Source organism: Coturnix japonica, chromosome 1 (assembly GCF_001577835.2).
Source record: "Coturnix japonica isolate 7356 chromosome 1, Coturnix japonica 2.1, whole genome shotgun sequence".
NCBI lineage: Eukaryota > Metazoa > Chordata > Aves > Galliformes > Phasianidae > Coturnix > Coturnix japonica.
Genome location: NC_029516.1, coordinates 36,527,698 through 36,548,526, shown reverse-complemented (window position 1 = coordinate 36,548,526; position 20,829 = coordinate 36,527,698). Strand labels below are relative to the sequence as shown.

Here is a 20,829-nt window from a genome sequence, read left to right as displayed (position 1 = left end):
GCAGATATTCTCAGCTCCCAAATCATTCAGAACTGACCAGCAGTAAAGAAAGGACACTCTGAGCTGGATGCAGCTTTACATCAAATCTCGTGCCACAGCTCATGTTGCACTTCCCACCATGTCTCTTTTAAATATGGCTATGAATGACAGTTTTCCTGCCGAAGTTCTGCAGAGAAATTTTGCTGCTGCTTCACAAGTTTTCCAAACAAACAAACAAAAGCACTTAACATGATGAGCACTTTCATCAATATGGCACCATTTCATGCTAATATTTTCTCAGTAACATATCATTTTTTCCCCCATTCAGTTACTCAGGGGATTTGGAAAGTGCATTTGGACAGCACCAAAGCCCCACCAAGGCACTGAAAATGTTTTGATAGCAGTTACCCACCATAGGCAAGACAAAAAATGCCAGGATCTGCGAAAAAGGAATTGCTGTTCCCAATTTTCCCAACAAAGTCTTTGTTTTTTAAGATCTTCTAGCAGGAGAGGCTTGGGGCCATCACAACTTTACTAATCCTGGGCATACTGTAAGACCGATAAGGAACGGCAAATGTTACCGATGGGAAATGCATATTGCTTAGGATTCTGCTGATGACATCAGCCTCACTTCATAGATCCCAGGAGACTGTAGGTGTCTAAAGCTGTCATTTAGCAGAAGAAGAAACAAACACATTTACAAAGTTATACAAGCTATACAAATGAACTTTCATTTCTACAGGAACAGTTTAAAGTATTTCACCTGATTCAGGTATCAATGATATAAATCACACTGGTGCTTGTAGCTTGTCCTCTGTGCTGAGAATAGCATACTAATCTTAAACTGGCAAGAGCTTTACCAGTGTATCAGATCTGATCTAAGTCATAAAGGCTCTTATGTAAGGATGACTGAATGAATGTATGCTGTTTCTTTTGACTTACTGCAGAATGCTTTTAGAGAAGCAACAAGGTGTAATAAGCTAGAACTCAGCATATGCACCATTCATCAGTGCAATTCCAAACTGCCACCAGCATTCAGTACCAAGTAAAATTTGTTTGGGATTTCAGGAAATTATATGAAAATGATGCAGGAAAAAGATTCTCTTCATTATTATATCAGGCATGAAAACTTAAACACGCTGAGTTTGTTTGAAAGGGATTGCAGAAGAGTTTTCAGGGTTCTGGGATCACATTTCCTGAGTTACAGCTTCTTCATGGAAGGAAGTGATGGATGCTCGCACAAAAATACTTCATTATAATCTCTTCTGAAAATTTTCAGATCCAAGTCAGACTGAGATCCAGGCTTGCAACACTTTGCCTAAAATATATCAGTAACCATGTTACTGCAGTGACTGAACTATTTGCAGATGTGACAGTTCCTAAGTAGGCAACAGGGGAGTTGGGTACCTGCATGAGCTGTTGCGCAATAGCAATACAAGTCTATTATTAAAATAGTAAGGAGCTCTGTGCATATGAAAAGCAGCCTGAACAGAGAGCTGTAAATAGGTTGCACGTGGAACAAATGAGATGTTCTGTGATGACAGCAGACTGCAGAATTCTTGCATTCTGCTACCCACATTTCTCACAGAACATGTCAAAGCCTCGGATTTCCAAACAATTTATGTCAACAATACTAAGCGGGTACAATCATCCAGTTTTCTCTGGGTGTTTCTTCACAATGGGTTAAATCCTTATGCCTTCAAGTTGTACTTCAGGTATTTTTTTAAACATTTGTTGAAACCACGATGATGAGCTGTCACAAAACAGAACTGAGTCAGAACAGTTAAATGAACATACTGCACATAGCCCAGTTTGAGTATACTCTTAAGATCGTGAATTTAAGTATATTTGGGACTACTGGTGCCAAGCCATTTCATCTTGCACAGAAGTTCAACAGCGCATATGGGATGGTGCAACTCCTGCTGTCGTGGCTGTTACCTAGCAGAGCACTTGGAAGCCAGGTTCACGGGCAGTGGATTCAGCAGTCACACTGTGCAGCTTTCCCTGCATTTCTGCCTTATAAAATACTTGTCATCACCAAAACCAAAGGCTTAATCAGGACAGTTTCACTGCCACAGGCTGGTGCAAAGAGTATACCACAGTTACACGTTTATTCTGATCAAATGTTGGGGGATTTGGTAAAATCAACTGTGTACTTCATCAGTGAATGATTCCAAAGAGAATCTGTAAAGACAGATGGAAAAGAAGAGTTCCAAAAAGATGTTAATGATAATCCGGAAATAGCTGGTCCATAGCAAAGAAATCACGAGGGTCAAAAAGGTAAATGCTGTCAAGTTGCAGTGAGCAAGGAGAAGCACGGAGTACATCAAAAAGGGACGTGGTTTAGTGGGCAATACTGGTGGTAGGCACACAGATGGACTAAATACGGCAGAGGGCTTTTCCAGACTTACTGATTCTATTAAAAAAAGTCTGTATGCTTAACTAGCTACATTCAGCTTTGGGGCAAACAGTCAAAGGCCTACAGAAGTAGGGAACCACAACCACCAGCACTGAATCAAAACATCAAAAAAAAACCAAACCAAATAAAGAGCTATGAAGTGAACAAGTATGGGAGTTTGTTCTGATCAAGAATTAGTGTGTATTAGCAAAAGATTAAAATGCTTAATTAACAGATTTATGTTATAGATCCGAAATGATAAAACAAATACATGTTTCCTTCAGAAGTTTCAGTAAAACGTGTAACAGCTTACTTAGTGTCATTGAGTCCTAAACCAAACTGCCATGACAGAACCTCGCTAATTAATGCTTCTTTATTTTTTCCTTTAGATGTCATCTCTTTCTTCTACTTTACCTGAAGTGCACTACCACTACTTAGGAAAAAAAGAACATTAAAACTCTCTGCAAGAACAGGGTAATAGGGAAGAGAAAACGAAGTTTCACAGATCTGACGTTCTTTTCACATATTGGTTAATTTAAAACAATACTAAAAATGAAGTCTAAATTGCTTTAAAAAAAAATAAAATAAACAAACTAAGAGAAGAACAAAACAACCTCCCCCTTTTCCTCTCAGCATTTCTGTCATCAGAAATTTGGCAGTAGTACACATCCAAAGCTTTTATCAAATGAAGCCACTCATTTTTACATTGTTCCATCTGTTTTAATGTAAAATACTAGACATTACGTATTTACTGTGTATGTATTTCTTTTAAAATGTGTAAGTCTTATGTAAATGGTTATAAATATGATTTTTTTAAAATAAAATCTATGGTACATGGGGTCTCAGTGCAAACATTTGACAATACAGTGTCAATAATACTGTTTGTATCTTTCCATTACACCATTTTTACGGTTTTTGAATTGTAAAAGTCAAACAAATATGTTTAGCAGAGTTAGAAGCTTCAACATGTTCCTACTGAAAAATCTGTCAGTATTTCAAGCTGAACACCTGCCTCTGATGATGTATAATAGAATGACATAACCTGGAACTGGAGCCAAAATGGACCTCTAAAGACAGAATTAATGTCAGATACCTATAGAGAAGCACCATGATGGCTCACCTCTTAAAGACACACACATAAACCCAGAAGAACTGTTTACAGAAAAAAAGAAAAAGAAAAAAAGGAAAAAAAAAAAAAAAAAAGAAAAAAAAAAGAATTTAATAAACGTGATTTATATGAAAACCAAAAACTTTCTTCTATGTTACCTGCGGACCAAGAAGAATCTTGCTTTACCAAGAGCCACCTTTTCGTTCCAGGATCTTCAGACACCAGCCAGCATTGGAATATCAAAACTAGTAATTGCTTAAAATGAGATTCTCAAGTTTTCAAACATATTCCATGAAGAAAATGAAAGAGAAGCTAAACCCCACAATTTCTTCATCACAACAGGGCATTAGACAGGCTCCTGTCTAACGTTAAGCTTTTAGCCAAGATGGCCTTGCTGAGACTTCACCGAAGTCTGTTTTATCAGAGGAAATAATTGAAAGACAGAGTGATTAATATATAGTGTATAAAAGTTTAGAAGAGCAACTATTACCTGCTGTGGCTTTATTTGGTGGTGTTATTGTTGTTTATTCTTTGTTTAAATGGGAAGTTTCAAAGTAAGACCTACTTAATAGTCATTTACCTATTTGCTATTTTTCTGCTGCTTGATCTTAGCTCAAGACCTGTCTTTTAGTTATTTCTTTTAGCAGTTTGATCTGCAATGTTTGCACGTACATAAACATTTGTTTTGTCTATTTCATTTGGCAAACTTCAGTCAATCAGATGGTGAAAGATTTTTCTCCCCCAATGTCAATAAAAAAGAATTCAGTGCTATTTGTGTTTATAAGTCTATTAAGCTTGGTACATAGTTGCATTAAAACAGTTTGGATGCCATATACCTCTCGTAGCTAACAAAGCCTAAGCACATTTAGCCACTAACAGGTATGAGTTACAGTGAATTTACTGGCCAGAATCTGCCACGAGAGGGAGCACAGAGCTTAATGATGTGGCTCATAGGACGGCTTTGGATAGAACACAGCTGTACGGGGACACGGCTCCTCAACATAGAATTCCCTGGGCTTATCCAATGTTGCTGATGTTCCTTACATCAGCTCTCCTTCGACCTACTTTGCTCGTTAAAAAGTAAAGCAATTCAGACACCACTGGAAGTGGCTGTAGTATCATCTGAATACAATTCGCTATTTGAAGTCCAGTTCCAATTTTCCAGTATTTTTTTCCTCAGCCCACACACCAATTCAGGGTGGGAGCATAGAGGGAAATGGGATATGTTACGAAAGGAATGAGCAAGCTCTTGGAACAGAAGCTCTAGGCATAGTGCCTAGAAGTAACCCCAACTCATGTCCACAGTGGGGAAAAAAAAAAACAACAGACCAGAATATTTAAAAACACATTATTTAAAAATAGAGCTATTATGAAGTCCAGTTTGATCCAAGGCTGGCACATAAAAACTCCTGGTACGTACCTGTCTCCGCTGTCTGAGCTAAGGCTCTACTCCCAACAGTTAGGAATGATGGCTATGCTAAACATTGTCTACATGGCTCCAATCCACAACTAGTGAATAATAATTGTGCCAGTCTCTTCCATCCAAATCCCTGGCTATTCAGATCTACTCACGTGTTTCTTCTCTATAAAAACAAAATTAAGAAGAAAGAGTAATCTCCTATCGCTTGTTAAATGCAATTGTTCTTCCTTGTTTATAAAACCACGTTGCTGGGCAGCAACAGACCCACGCACAGGAATAACCACCTCTTTCCCTTTCCCCAGCTAGGCACAAGCCCAAACCTGTAAGCAAAACATTCTGTAATCACAGTTGCTCAGAATAAAAAAGGCTCCTCTGGGAAAGAAAAAGAATGTTTTTCCATAGTGCATTGTTGCTGCTCTGTATCTGGGTTTTCTAAACGCCGTCAAAGAAATTACTTGGTATTTCTGGAATCATCTGCATGAGCAGGGCAGGAGCAGTGAGTGCACCTGACAACTCTGCCCCTCTCCTCCTTTTCAGTCTTGATCTTGAAAGATTTCCAGAGAAAATAAAAAGGTCTTAAACTATGCTCACAGCTTCTAAACTTGGCAACTACTTGCTGTTTATTCCTCTGAAAAGCAATGCTGAATATGAATAACTTCTCTGCTTTTAGACTTTTCATTTGTTCTTATATGTATTTCACGTATTTTTACAAGGATTTTACATTTCTTCTTCAGTTAAAAACGGCAGCTTGAGAATTAATGCATTTAGAGCATGCATCCTCCATCTCCTGGTGTGCTGAGAACCTTGAAGATATGTCATCACAAATGGGCTGCCTAATACCTGTATTTGCTAAATTTCTTAGCTAAATATATACCAGCAGGCCTGAAACATCTAATTATGCCTGAAAGCACATCCTGGTTGTACTTATCCTAAGAGCAATAAAAGCCACCACACCAAAATTATTAAAAATAATAATAATAATAATCCAAAGCAAAAATGCCTGCATTTATTTAAAATACACATTTTCCATTCAACACCACCACAATCAAGATTTAATTTAACAAACTTGAAAGTCAGAAATCATCTATTATTCCACATAAAAAAAAAAAGACATTTCAAAATGTCACTGAACAAAACATTTAGGATAATCTAATTTCTAACAGAAAGTCTTAGGAAAAAAGAATCAGTGGAATCTAGAAAACTAATTAAAAAAAAATTAAAGCTCATAAAAATTTTAAAGGCACAAGGTTTCTAATTTTTAAATGAAGACAAGTTTTGTCTGTAGTGACTTTCACATTAGGATTTCTACTTACTTACAGCTGTCTTCAGTTTGAGTCTTACCTGAAAGATGTTTTAGTCAAATTCAAGTTACTGGTATCATTATGCAATAACAGATATAGCAGAACCCACACTATTGGAGGCTGTCAAGATGCAATTCAGTAGGGTACCAGATAATCTCTCCTAGGTACCCTATTCCTATGAAAGGCTGGATGCACTGATCTTTTGAAGTCCCTTCCAACCCAAGCTGTCTGTGATTCCATGATTCTATCACAGTAATATAGCGACTCCCTTGAAGGATAGAGAAATGTATGAATTCTATTTAAAATTCTTAGCAATCTTAATATCCAGCATACAATGACAACACACAGAGACTTCAGTACGCTTCATTAACTATGACAGTATGGTAAAAGAACACAGTATCTGTAGAAAAGAGTTTTAAAAAGTATTCCCGATCATTATCATTATTAGTCATTAAAATATGCATTGCCTCATAGAAAGTCCTTGCATATTTCAATAACAGACGCTTTTACTGGACCGTTATTCCATTTACTTTTTCTTCAGCACTTCTTCTATGTGTTTAAACACACTAGCATCTTCAATGGTTGGCGTTATCTGAAAACGAAGAATATGCAAAAGCATGTAATAATAGATTGATGTCCTTCAACAGTAAATCAATTTTATTTCAGAATTTCAGAATCTTCTAAATCTAACCTTCAAAAACAGTCAAGAGAAAATTATCTGGAAAGCTCTGGAACATGAATCTAGTAAGTAAAACAGAGTAGAATACAATATAGTATGTATTGACCAGTTCTAGTATGGTCTAGAGAATCAAAACCATGCTGATGTGTCTTTGGATGCGCACAAGTGCCTAATTCATTCAAGCACACAGCCCCCACTTACCTTGTATGGCTTTCCACTGACCAGTGCAGAAAGAGCTGAACGTGGTATCTTGCCAGAACGTGTTTTTGGTAGCTGTTTCACAAACACCCCCTTCTGAAAAGCTGCCACAGGGCCAATGTTATTTCGAACTCGCTCAACAATATCTTCCAAAATCTTCTTCTCTTCTGTCTTTATATCTAGTGAAGAAGTTCACGTCCTTTAATTATTCTAGGACTCTTGCAGGTTTTACTAACACCAGTATGAATCATCTCTCACCATGTCTCAGCACGCACAGCGCAAAGGGAACGTGCCCTTTTAAGGCATCCTCCTGGCCTACAACCGCACAGTCCGCTACAGCATGATGGCGGAGAACACACTGAGGGACAGAAAACAAAACTAAACTAGATTAATAATAATCTGAGCATTTCAGTGAAGAAATTCCACAAGGAGGGACATAAAAATAGACTTAGTGATTAAATATTGGCATCAGTAATTATTTAGTCAGTACACTTCAGGACTCTAATTACACACACTGCAAATGCATGTGTGAATACTTTCATAGGTGCTGATGTGTATTCTTCAAACAAATTTAAAAAATAAAAACATTGGCAGCATAAGATACAAATGCAGAATCACAGAATCAAATAGAAATAATCCAGGCTTGAACAAAGCAAAAGTGTATCCTTATAGTTTTGGGAAAACAAGACTGTCACATCTAGGTTTTTGTTAGTGTGCTTTTTGCTGGGAAAAACAAACAAACAAACAAACAAAAACAAAAACACACCTCAGTCTAACATTACAGATGCTGTGGAGTTAAGAACTAAAACCTCAGAAGCTCTGCTATTGCAGGCCTATGGAGTTGTATTCACTTTGGCTCATCCTCTCCGATGCCTTTTATCTCTTCAGTTCTTTGCTTCATTAAGACAACTTCAACTAAAGCCAAATACAAGCCCTAGGTCAGCTTGCTCAGTTGATCTGCCTGGAAACGTGAGGTCTCAACCTTCACAGACAAAAAAAGGAATTGAACCAAAGCCTACTCTTTACTACCACATTTCTATGCAATCACGCAAGCGATGGGCAGCAGCGCCAATATCTCAAACTATTTTCAGAAAAAAGACTAAGAGTTTCTTTTGTTTTCAATTAGCCAACTGAGATTCCTATTTCCCGAAAGAAAATCACCAAGATGTCTCAATGGATACTGAGAGTGTGTCACTAAGTTGGGAGCTAAGCTGGATTCAGAACACCAGTAACTGAGAATCCTCTTCCAAAGCACCAAGCTTCTTCATGCAACTCCTAATCCCAGTGATATTTCACTGCATGACATAAACCTATGAGCCTGGGCTACCTCTAATCCACAAAGCATTCAATTTTGTGCTTTAAATACGCATTCTTTTTCTATGCTGACTTCTTGATCCTGCCTATAGCAACCTGACTGACACAGAACTAAGAAAGAGAAAAAGATGAAACTACTTTTCATCTGCTTTTCAGTGAATTGTAGAAAAGTAGACTGGTAAGATCTATATTAATTTCCTTGGCTGGTCTATCAAAAAATCCCATCAATATGCTGTTGACACTGGGACAGGTAATTTCATATGACTGGAAGTGTAAATACTAACTTAAAAATTATCAGTTTTTTAAGACAGGCTGAAAAGATGAACAGAAAACAAAATGAGCACCAGTAAAAAATTTTAGGTGACAAGTAAGATAAAATGAAGGGCATTTCTTGAACACAGTTACTGGGCACAAGGGACTTCTAATGCAGCAGCAGTCAGAAATCCCACTGTCAGAAAAGGGAACTTTTCATGCTAAATTCCTCAACTTTACATCTGTTGCATTAGACAGACAAGACTTCATTTGGGTATATTCAAAAAGTTGTCAGGCTAAGCTTGGAATCACAGATGTACAGACACGATGGACAGATCAACACAAGCTAAGGTTACCATAGTGGCAAATATTTAATGACTGGCAAGGTTACCAGTAGAATTACCGCATCTCAGTAAAGATGGAGCTCCAGTGATATTAACAGATAAAGAAAATAACTGCTCGAAATATAGTGAAGCTGAAATTCTTCACCAAGTCACTAAGGATATACTGGTTAATATTGTAACACAGCTATAATGTAAATGCATTTATATGCATACATTTGCCCAACAAGGTGAATGACAATTAGAAGACTGTTCACTAAACCTCCAATTCTGTATTTACTGATCTTACTGAAAAGCTAACTGTATTCTTGTTAATGCTTTTCAAGTTAACCAGCAATTCGCTGTGAATGTACTAACAATGCTATTTTATTTTTATTTTTTTACCTTTGTTCAAAAGACAAAAAGAAAAGCATCCAGAATTCTGTAGTGACGAAGCACCGTTTCAGGGGGAAGCTGTAACTAAAAGGGAAAAAACAGCTATGCTTACCTGGGGACTAGTTTCAGATACAAAGATGACACTAATGAGAAGATAATTTGGTTCCTTGTACAGCTTCAGATCTGGCCTGAAGCTAGGGAGCAATACCCTTGAGCAACAGAGCAGTAATGGATAGGGATGAGATTCCCCATTGTAGAAGAACAACACAAAAATCTCACTTCAAAGGGAAATAAGTTTAAGCAGACTGAAAGCCATCTTTCTGTCCTCACAGGCCCATATCAGCACTGCAGCTGGTTCAACTCTGGCTGACTGATTCTTTGAAGCACTGTCTGCTTTTATTAGAATTTGTTTTGACTATACTTATCTGGTCTTAAAAAAAACCAAACCACTGCAGTCGCCAAAACATAACAATGTAATAATTAATATATTGCTAAAACCAGTATCAGAAAGCAAAACAAAAACCAGGCAAACAACAAACTAGTTTGTGATTCAGTGAACAGTCAAATACAGAGTTTTAAAAAAGGATTTTTCTTTGTACATGGTCAGCACACCTTTTCCTAGCCCCCCTGAATAAACAACTGCTATATCATTTGGGAATAGCAATCACAGTGCTTATGAAGAGGGAAATGAAAACAGACCTGAAATTCAGATAGAAATGTTAACTGCAATATTTACAGCCTTCTGAGTTGCATGGCTATTACATTAATGATTTTTAATTTATCAGTGGGATTTAACAGAAATTTCCATTGTTCATTTAGTACTACTCATGCAATAAGACTGACACAAAAAAAAACCCTCAAGAACAGAGAAGGAAATTCTTCAAATGAAGAAAAAGCAGTAAATGTTAGTCTATGTTAAAAGAATTCAAACACCAAACATTTAAAACATTTAAAACAAGCAGAAAGAAGAGTGATTTCTCTGAGATTTTCCTTCTCCATAAAGTTGCCTTACTTTATGCATCTTTCACTCTTCTATAATATTACCAGGAAGTGCTCACCTCTTCAATTGCACCTGCTGAAATTCTGTGTCCCGCAACATTGATCACATCATCAGCTCGAGACAGGACATATAAATAGCCATCTTCATCCATATAGCCTGCATCCATAGTATCATAATATCCCTAAACACAACACAGCAACAACAACAACAAAAACAACCTTAGAATATACTAGTAAGAGGAGCCATCTATTTCCCATGAAGCCAGCAAATAACTGATTGTGTCAAACAAAGTAAGCTGTTGATGCCTGAAAGATTTAGTTCTGTGTTATTTTTCACCACTATTATCATATACCTTGGAGCTCCTTTCCAGAGGTTTTGCAGCCTTTATTAACACAGAACAGAAAATGGAGTACATAAATCTGAACTTTTTCCACTCTGCCTGCTTTGATCCCTGACAGTTCAGAGAAGGACATTGCCTGAATCTACACAAGAAGAGTGGAATTGTTACAACACGATGACAGATGTCAAACTGACCCTAAAGATACTCCTGTTTGCTGTACCCATCCATACACCATCAACATGCCAGTATAAAGAAAATACTCTGCCTGCTTTAGTCACTCATTTCCTGTTATTGGACCAAACTTTCCATTCTGGACAGCCTATCTATAACGGTCTATCAATTTCTACATGGAAAGGAGACATGTTCTTAGATACTTCATCTGATGTGAGATATTCGGTAAGAAGCCTCCTATGTACTTATACACATTACAGACAAGTGCGTATTTTGAACTGACACTAAATTAGAAAAGCTGCATGTCAGTAGTAGAAGGATATCTGAAGCTATTCTAGACTAAGGTTGCAGATGTAGCAATGTTTTTAGACCAAATGACATAAAACAACTTATAGGTTTAGAAACTTCATGCTTCTGTCTTTCTTTTTTCAGTTCTGAAAAGATTCAGTGTCCCCTAAAGCTGGAGTAAGCATGAAGAAATGTTTACCCTGAAATGTTCTCAAAACTGCAAGAAGTGTACCAAAGACATAATATTTTACCCAATTGAAACTTCATGTCTTTCAGTGCTGCAAGATTACCAAAAGTTTACACAACTCATTTTGTAATTCTTACTGGAAATTTCTGGAAATACAACTTGTGGAATGCTTCCTGATTTTCCCAAAGGCCTGAGAATGCTCCAGGAGGCAAAGGTAACCTTAAATTGAAAAGATCAGGTAAAATAGTTAGAAACACATCCAACAAGTACAGCTCCTGCTCTCTGTTCATACTTACATTCAGATAAATAATCCCTGAGAAGGAATGAGATCAACAAATTATTCAAAAAACACTCACTATACAAACAGGATAGCATTAAAATGTATCTAAATCAGAACTTATAGAAAGCATTAGCATCTCTAACATTCAGCAAAATGCTTGGTCTAGCAAACACTATATACTATACTACAAACACAACCAGCATTCAAGATTTCAACAATTTACGTATCTGTCAGAAATGTGTGCATATGTGCTACGATTCAGACAACTTCATTATAGGTATCGCTCTCACTCTAACACATAACAAACTCATGTATAGTCATGCAGATTATCAGGTATATTCATCTTCAGTTTCTATAATAAGATATAGTTTGACTTTGACCACAGTAATCTGAAACAAAATATTTCTATTCTTCTAGCTGTGCATTATTTCATCAGTTACTTGAGGAGTTCTTTGAAGTATATTGTTAAAAAAAATATCAATTTTAAATCATTCTAAGATGACTGGATTCTTTTTTAAAATATAAATAGGTATATGAATATATATAAAATATATACAGAAGTAGTGAAATTTTAAAATTATGTAATGACTTATTAGCTGAGTTTTCAATACATACTATATATTCAGTCCTCAGTCAAAGCTAGGGGCATGACAAAAGACAGAGCATTTCACATTGCTATCTGACAGAAAAAGGAGCTACAGAAGTCTCAGAAAATAAAGGAGTGGACATTTTTCTCCGTCACTGCCTTTATAGGCAGTTCAAGTAAACTGTGTTCAATTCTAAGAGATACCTATTCAGACATACAACATTCACAAACTTTATACAGCTTAACCCTAGTATTAACATGATCATGCCAGAAAGCACATTTATATAGGTAAAATTCTAAATGCCTTCTAGAAAATGCTCATGCCTGCATTTTCTAGATTGCCTAACAAGCAAATCTTTATCCCAGGGCATTTTATTTTTCATGCTGACAGTGTCTCTATGACCAGAAAAGACAACACACTCCAGCAATGAAACACTTCTCAGTCCTGCAGCAACACTGATATCATTACAAGTCTTCTGTGATGTTCAGGTCACAGAATAGGTGCTTCCAGCTCTGTAAGATGCATTTCTAACATTAAAACCATAACAATAATTTTTAGAAGTTTTCTGTATTTCTACCTAAGGTAGAAATACCTAAGGTAGAAATACCTAAGGTAGAAATAGTATGAACTGTGCTGAAAAGGCCACATGACATAGCAATGATTCAAATTCATGACTTCTACAATCACAGGTATCTTATGCTTAATTCAGTTTAAGTAGCACAATAGACTATACAACTGTAAGTGCTACTATTATCTCTGAGAATTCTGGCTATTTTAAGTCACATTCCCTAAAATTACGGTTAAGGCAAGGCTAAAAAGGCCAGACACTTCCTGGTTAGGCACCCTGTTTTCAGGAGGGCAGGTTGGTTTCTGCTCATCTGGTAGAAACGCACTAGCTGACCTTAAGCACCCTTTTAAGTAGGCATACTTACGATACACAAACATGACACAGTATGTGCCTCAAATAAGTAAAGAAATAGAAAAGTGATATATCAATTCCTGTGTTTGTATACATATGAGTTTAAAATAAAAATCTCTTGTTCACATTCAAGAACATCCATGAGAGAATGATAATTACAATGGTTGTTGCCTGCTTGTAGGTTGCATAGCAGTTCTTAGAAGCTTCAGTCATTACAAATTTTGTACTTTATTTAAGTCTGAAACATCCCTGTGATAAGAGAGAAATGGTAATTTACGTTGATAAAATCCTTCATTTCTCCTCAGCTCTACACAGTGATTTTCAGTTGGTTTTCATTCAGCAGAAGAAAGAATTTTACTGCTGAAATGAGAAAAAATGTTTTGCTTTCTGCAATTAAATTAACTCCGAAAGGAACATATCACCAAAAATATAATCACTGCTCCCATCACCATTGCTTGGTTGGTTTGCATTAAGAAAAAATGCAATGATCAGTGCATCCAGAGTGCATACTGCTGAGAAGCAGGAAAAATAAAATAGGGACTACCACAGGTATCTCTACAACAGGTATCTCTACAGCACAAAACACACAATCTGAAAATGCTCCTTCACTGCTTTTTATAAAACACTATTTGTATTTCGAACTGCATTCCATCTCCTAGGCAAAACCTAAATGCCATCTTGTATGCATCCATCTTACAGGCAAAATAATTCCCAAGCAATGGGCCCATGGCACACGCTTGCATGCTTTTTAAGCATTGTTTCACAGTTCATTTGCTTTTCATTCAGCAGCAGCTGACCTTGCAGAGACAAACCCACTTCTAACTTAGCCCAGAAACAACTGGCTGTGTGCATCATGTCATGTCAGGATGCCACGTGGCAAAATGTTGCAAGACTTTTTGTTGGTGGAAAAAGAAAAAAAAAATAAAATTACTGACAACACTCAAAAGTTCTTTTAAATAGAAAAACAGATTTTGAAAGGTACAAAAGAAAGTCAAAACTATTAGGGACACAACCTTGCTGAGATTCAGAAAAAAGACATCCCTTTATTTTATGGTAGACAATGGCAGTTACAGGCTGTTCATTACAGCCAGTCAAAGCAACTGTACGCCACTGTTACAAGAATTCAGCCAGTGAATGGAGCCAAGTCATCTTGACTGGCAGCTGTATTATTACTCAGCATTTATGTAATGCTGTGTGTAAATGTTACTCTTCCAAAAAATTCTTGATACTAAGTTTGAAAACCATCTCCAATCTTGAAGCTTTTTCAGATATGGGGAACAACAGTACTAGAACACTTGTGGAGAAGGGTAGGAGATCTTGAACATTTATTTACCAGTCTGCATGAAATACTCCCTTAGCTGAAAAGGGTCACAGATGGTAGTTGGTTTCAGCATGGATTTAGGAGGAAAAAAACCCTAAAAGTTAGTGAGGAAAAGGAAAAATATTATACATATATATATACATATAATATATATTTAAGTGCCTGGAAAGAGTTTAAAACATTTGAATGTTACCCACAGGTATTCAGCTCAGTTTTGGAGAAATGCTCCCACACTGAAAGTGTAAAAGAAAAAGACAAAGCTGATAAAAAAACGTGGTGAGCTGGCTGAGAGATCTCGGATGAATTTTATTCAAGTATTCATATTTTTCTAAAACCCAGCTTCTTAGCAGTCTCTTTGCAAAACAGACATCAGAATCAGAAATGCAAAATAATGCGTTAGTTACTTTACTAATATCACATCCACAGAATATATCGGCTCCTTTTCAGTTTCCCTACTGAATAACAAAGGATTTTGTTCATTACCAGCTAACTTCCTTCAAGGAACTTACATATTCAGAGGTATGCCCACTCTAATACTGAAGAACCTAATTAGAAAGCTAGTGCTTTCTAGAGTACATTCCTTGGTTTTAAAATACAGCAAACTATTCTTAGGTGTTAACCACAAAAATGTACTGAAGGAGTCTATGTAAGATGACACTCTTTCTTTACACTTTTCTACAAGAAACACTTCTCTCTCCATAGAGACCTTCCTTCCGGGCACTGGTCTGGAATATGCTCTTTTCCACAGTCTTTAATTTTCTGCTACTTTAAGTAATAATTGGGTATTTTATATGGGGGGGGGAAAAAAAATCAATAGGAAATGTTAAAATACCATTTCCAAAATGGAAGACTATGTCAACAAAACTACAAAAAAGAAAAAAAAAAAAAGACAGCTCAAGCAATGGCAGTATTGCTTAATCACTTTCAGACACTCAAGCAGTCATTCATGAGGAAGATAAATGTTTCTCAGTGTGTTCAGATATTTCAATTTGGAGGATTACTACATCCATATAAAGAAATCTCAGAATAATGAGCATCATTTTTTATCATTAGATCAAATTTAACTATAAATGTATCTATCTGTCTTCTCAGTTAAGGTCTTATCTCTCTCTTCACTTTGGATGGAATTTCTCTTTCACTGTCTAAAAACACTGACATTGCCTCCTTGGCCTCCATTATTGCTTGGGGTGGGGAATAGCACAAGCAGGAAGTATAGTACTTCCCATGGGCTAATCCCAAGCTAGAATACTGAACTGTTCCCCATCAAGTATTAAAAGGTTTTTCTTCATTATCTGTAATGGGATACTGAGGTACCACAGTGTGCTGTGAAATATTACATGTTATTCCTTTCTAATTTCTTTCCTTTAAGCTCTTTCAGTTAGCACATTTCTATTGTGAATCTTAATGAGTACATTCCTGGCTTCAGGCTGCTTGTTGCTGTAACACACTTCCACAGCAATACTGATTTATTTATTTTTTTTAAATTTTAAATGCATTATAAGAAATATTAAATGAGTAAGCTTTTTACTGAACATCCAACTGTTTGCTCTGCAAACATCGTATAAAGTTTGAACACAGTACCACAAACTGTGAAGCTGTGAATGGGTTGCCTAATTCTGAACATCTTTTTCACTACAGAATAAAATCTTTGTTATTTGCCATCTTTCTATCCGGTCAACACAAAATCTAATATTGTACAAAGCTATATATTTACCACAACCTATCCTTTGCAAAACCTTGTCTACGTGTTATCCTCATACAGTATTCTATATAAACCTTTGTGTGATTGTATATAGTGGGGTGGATTATCACTTGAATCATGGCAACCGCTGACAGAACATTATCGTTGTCTTTCCTCTTCCTATGCCAATCCTAAATTCTTGAAAAAACAGAATTACTGCACAGTGCAACTACAGCATCTCTCATCTGTGTGAATATGGGACAGAAATTCTTACCTGTTTCTGTGGAGAATGGTAAAACTACTTTTTAAAATATATATTGCAAAAAACTCTGTTGTAGTGGCACAAAATTAACTACACAAACACTAGAGGAAGTGTAACATGTTTACAGGCACTCCGGGAAGGATCTAGAGGGAAATGTACTGGTAGACATTACTTTCAGGATAGAATGCGTTTATGGCAAATGTAGTCGTCTACCTGTTGTGGACGCACATAATATTAGGAAATAAGACAAAGCTGACCACTGTCTCGTTAAATAAACATAATGAGTTTACAATCCTCATAATGTAGAAGAGGTTTCCAAGGCACTAGAATTTGAATGGTATTTCGTCATGCTAACATTTCTCACAAACAGACAACATGGAAAGTTCTCATTGCTTAACATGATTACACACATGAACACACACAAACACAATTTTTCAGGCATGTACTAGTTATAGGCAGGTCGGAACAACAGAAGCAATAGTGTGCCACTAAATTAGACTGGTCTTACTAAAGGATACAGAAGCCGTTACAGCTATCATTTTCATTTCAGAATAAGTTCTAGGCTAAGTACCCTTCATGATCAAAGATTCCAGCTAAAAAGAAATGTACATTTAAGATCACTTCATACAAAACCATCTTCATAACCTGCAGTAGTCTTCATTTTCTCTTCTCCTTCCATCATAAATTTTCTGATACTGCATTTGATTACATTATCCTGGAAGAATTGTGAAGTTGAAATGTTATCGCACTGTCCATGTATATTAGCCTTTATGTGCATCCTCATCAGTAAAAAAATCTTTCCACAGGGCACGCTGATGATGATTACATGAAAAAAACATCAAGTGAGTATGACTAAAGAAGGTAATATATTTGGAGTAGGGAGACAGAGTAATGAGTATTATCCTCCTAAACAATTTGACTCTTGCAGGATATATTTTTAAGACTTCATTGCAAGAACAGGCATTTTAAATACTATACTTATGAGCACTGCAGGCTTCAGGCAGCCCCCAACAGTCCTTACCAGCAGTTATACTGGGCTAAAAATAACCAAGAGCTGCATCATACCACTTTTGCACAGCTTGTGCTGTAGGTACTGTGTGGTCATACTCCTCTCCAAGAAATAGTGAAGAATATTTTCTCAGCTCACGTATGCTGTAGATAAAGCAAACACTTGTTCAAGCTTGTTCCTTTCTAAAGCAGTAAACTATATTTTGCTGCTGAGTGCATGATAGAGGAATAGACAAAACTAGCCTGACTCCTTTGCTGCCTTCAGAACACATGGGGAGGACACTGAGGTGAGAAGCAGAACCTGCTAGAAACACGGATCATACCCACTGTTTAAAGTGTGAGTACAAGTCTGCAAATAAACGATGAGGAGAAAGGCTTCTTTTGCAGGAGGGCTTTATGAAAAATAGCCCTAATACAATAAATAAATAAATAAATAAATAATGCTAAACAATAATTCAGCTGGATGCAGCAGAAGACAGAAAATGTGTTGTGATTAACGTAACAATCACAGATTCTTATGAATAAATACTGCCAAGAAATTGTCACTTGTTAGAATGAAACCTGGAACGAAATACTAACATGCTGCATACGATACTACACTAAAACCTACTTCTGTTAACAAACTGCAGGTTCAAATAGTGTAAGTGATAAAACATCTGGAATCTGTCTTCTAGATCTACTCAGCGCATCTGCTCTGTTTTCAACTGTTTTGAAATGTGTCAGAAAAAACACTGGAGCAGAAAGAAGGATGACAATTCACCTCCTAAAAACTGGTTTCATACTTTTTTCTTTTTTTTTTGAAATAGTGTAATTTCTCCCTTACTCTTATTTCAGAATGTTTATTATAAAAAATAAGGATGTGCTAAAATAAGTTACCCCGCACCAATAGTCTACCTAAAATAATACAATGTATAGCAGAAACAAAACAAAACAACAACAAAAAAAAAAAACAAGAAAAAAAAATGCCCTCATTACTATCCTGCTGATTTATGTGGCTGCAGCAAAAAACATGCCAAGAAATACAAAACAAACAAAATCAATCATAAACATATTTTTAATCCCCTAAGAAAAATGTCTAAATATTGAGCAGTGTCAGGGAAGGTAAATCCTGACCTTAAGAGTTTGGCAATAGCCCCAAGAGGATCTCCTCATGTGGCAGTATCCCCTTCTGACAGGCGCGTAAATACCAGGTTACAACTCAGAAATGGCATCTACCTGCTTGCAGACATAATTCAGCTCATTCAGCAGAGTTTCTAAGGATGGAATTTATTTCACTTAGCTTCAGGTGGCTAAGCTCTGTGTCAGCAGAGAAACATAAGCACATCTAGAAGTTTATTTACTCCATCCTAGTTAAATGCTTGTGACAGCTTTTTCTTTTAAAATATCTTTCTGTATCCAATGATTACAAACCTAAGTTTTATGATGGCAATAGTAAGGCACTAAGGAGACAAGAGCTTCAGAAGACAGCCCTTCACTCTGACCTAGATTACTGACACTGCAAAGCACAGCCTATTAAAGGCTTGTGCAATTTAAATTACTCATACTCCACAGTGGAATGAATGCACATCTTATGGGTGTCACAGAAAAATGACATCTAAATCTAAGTCTGCTGGTTAAGGAAAGATTGTTTGTGCACTTTAACATATGTCTGTGAGTCCTGGTGGCTAGGCCTAAGGTGCTCAAAATTAGGCAGGGCATAGACTTCCATCTGAAAATACATGTGTCATGCAGTAAAACCCCTCCTTTGATACTATACCTCCGCCTCCACAGTGGTCTAGTTATATTAGACAGTAATATGGCTGAGCAAACTCCTCAATCTAGAAACTCAGGCTCCCAAGCAAGCACTGTGCAGCTACACAGCCTGTATTTTTCAGTGCTTCTACAGCATACTCCAATCTTTGTAGTATATACATGCATCTCATCTCCAGCTCACTTGCCCACTACCTCAACCCTCAGTTAACTTCTCTCCTTAACCACTCGTCAGAATCGGTACATCTGTCCCACTGTTTTTGGCTTCTGAAAAAACTTCAGTTCCCTGAGGTTTAATGCTTACCATTTTACTTCTTCCACTCATCTAAGCAAGTATGAAGAATGTGAGTTAGCACTACCCCTCTTAATTTTACCAGAACAGAAGCTGATTAATGCATTTCTCCTGGGTCTTGCATTTGCTGGCATTTATGTACTTCCAGAACTTAAGTATTTTCTGTGAGTGGAAAAAGAGGCCAGAGCTAACATGTTAATCACAATGTAGCTATCCAGTTGAGGAAAATCTCATTTGCTTAAACACATGTGAAACATTCAGAATACACAGCTGACACATGCTGTGGAAAGCAATAACCTTTGGAGTCTTCGTGATATATGGAAAGGTTCTGGAAACAGGGAGGAAAAATAAACAAAAGAAATGTAACTGATGTTCACAGCATTATTAAACAGAAACTCCCGTATCTAAGAAAAGGTCCTACAAAAGTTGTGCTTTGAAAAGAGAAAATCTAACAGAACTCATCTGACAAGACTGATAAACTGCACTAAAAAGTCACTGACTGATGTATCTACAGGTTTGTTGGTAGTTTTTTTGTTTTGTTTCTATTTCTTCTCCTTGTTTTTTTGGTTTTTTTTTTTGCTATAATCTTGTCCTACAGGCAACCTGTCCAAACGCTGCCGCAGCAGAACTGTCTGCTCTATGCAAAGTACTCCCAGAGACATCTTGCTCTTTTTAAAGAGACCAAGAAGCATCTTCTCTCTTTAAGAACACACATCACCGGGGATTAGGAGGCAGTGAAAGGGCACACAGTATCACAGCAGTACACCAAAGCATGTGAATCTCAACTGCTCTATTATTTCCCTGAACTGAAAGATGAAGAAGTATAGGGAATAATTTAATATTGTGCTTGCCACAACAATACTTGATCTTGTGCCAACAGTCTGGCAATTAAGAAAATGGTTAATTTTGCTGTAATTTAAGGAAAACAAAACAAAACCCCAAAACCAAATTCATTCACCCATATCATTTCATCTGCAGTTTTTCCAGATTAATTCGTACGAAACATTGCAGCTGTTTGCAATTAACATTAGAGACAGACTTCAACTCTTTAAACTTCAACTACTGTTGAATACATGAATTTTGGTCAAAAGACAACCATCTCAACCAAAAAGATTCTCTTAAATGTAAGGTACTTTGCTTACTTTACCACAACATTTCCTAAAGTCTTCGCCTTCACTGGTTCCTTATTTTCATCCAGAATCATCACTGTAAAAAAGTAATATGGGAAGACAACTCATGTTAGTGGAGGAAAGAGTTTTTCATTATGAGTATCAACTTGCGTCACACTTGAGAGCCAAGCAACAAAAAGTATTAAATAATTTCAGAGTACAATACTGGATGATCTCATGACATTAACATTCAGCCTTAAGTACAAGAAG

The 20,829-nt window shown here is 36.7% G+C and overlaps 2 protein-coding genes across 5 annotated transcripts in view; one reads left to right on the top strand and one right to left on the bottom strand.

Annotated features, from left to right (window-relative positions):
* Window positions 1-4,256, top strand: part of PPFIA2 (PTPRF interacting protein alpha 2) — a 277,323-nt gene extending 273,067 nt beyond the window's left edge. Inside the window, exon 32 of the mRNA XM_015857426.2 lies at window positions 2,767-4,256. The gene's annotated coding sequence lies outside the window, so the exon portion shown is untranslated. The remainder of the gene's footprint in view (window positions 1-2,766) is intronic.
* A 1,633-nt stretch (window positions 4,257-5,889) lies between these two features.
* ACSS3 (acyl-CoA synthetase short chain family member 3) overlaps window positions 5,890-20,829 on the bottom strand; it is a 79,807-nt gene continuing 64,867 nt past the window's right edge. For 2 of the 4 annotated variants that reach the window (XM_015857410.2, XM_032443745.1), the window contains 6 exons: window positions 20,593-20,656; window positions 11,489-11,570; window positions 10,424-10,546; window positions 7,342-7,441; window positions 7,087-7,262; window positions 5,890-6,798 (listed from right to left, as the gene is read on the bottom strand). In XM_015857410.2, coding sequence (XP_015712896.1) covers window positions 6,733-6,798; window positions 7,087-7,262; window positions 7,342-7,441; window positions 10,424-10,546; window positions 11,489-11,570; window positions 20,593-20,656 — 611 coding nt within the window. In that variant the 3' untranslated portion in view covers window positions 5,890-6,732. The other 2 variants (XM_015857416.2, XM_015857411.2) reach the window with 2 other exon arrangements.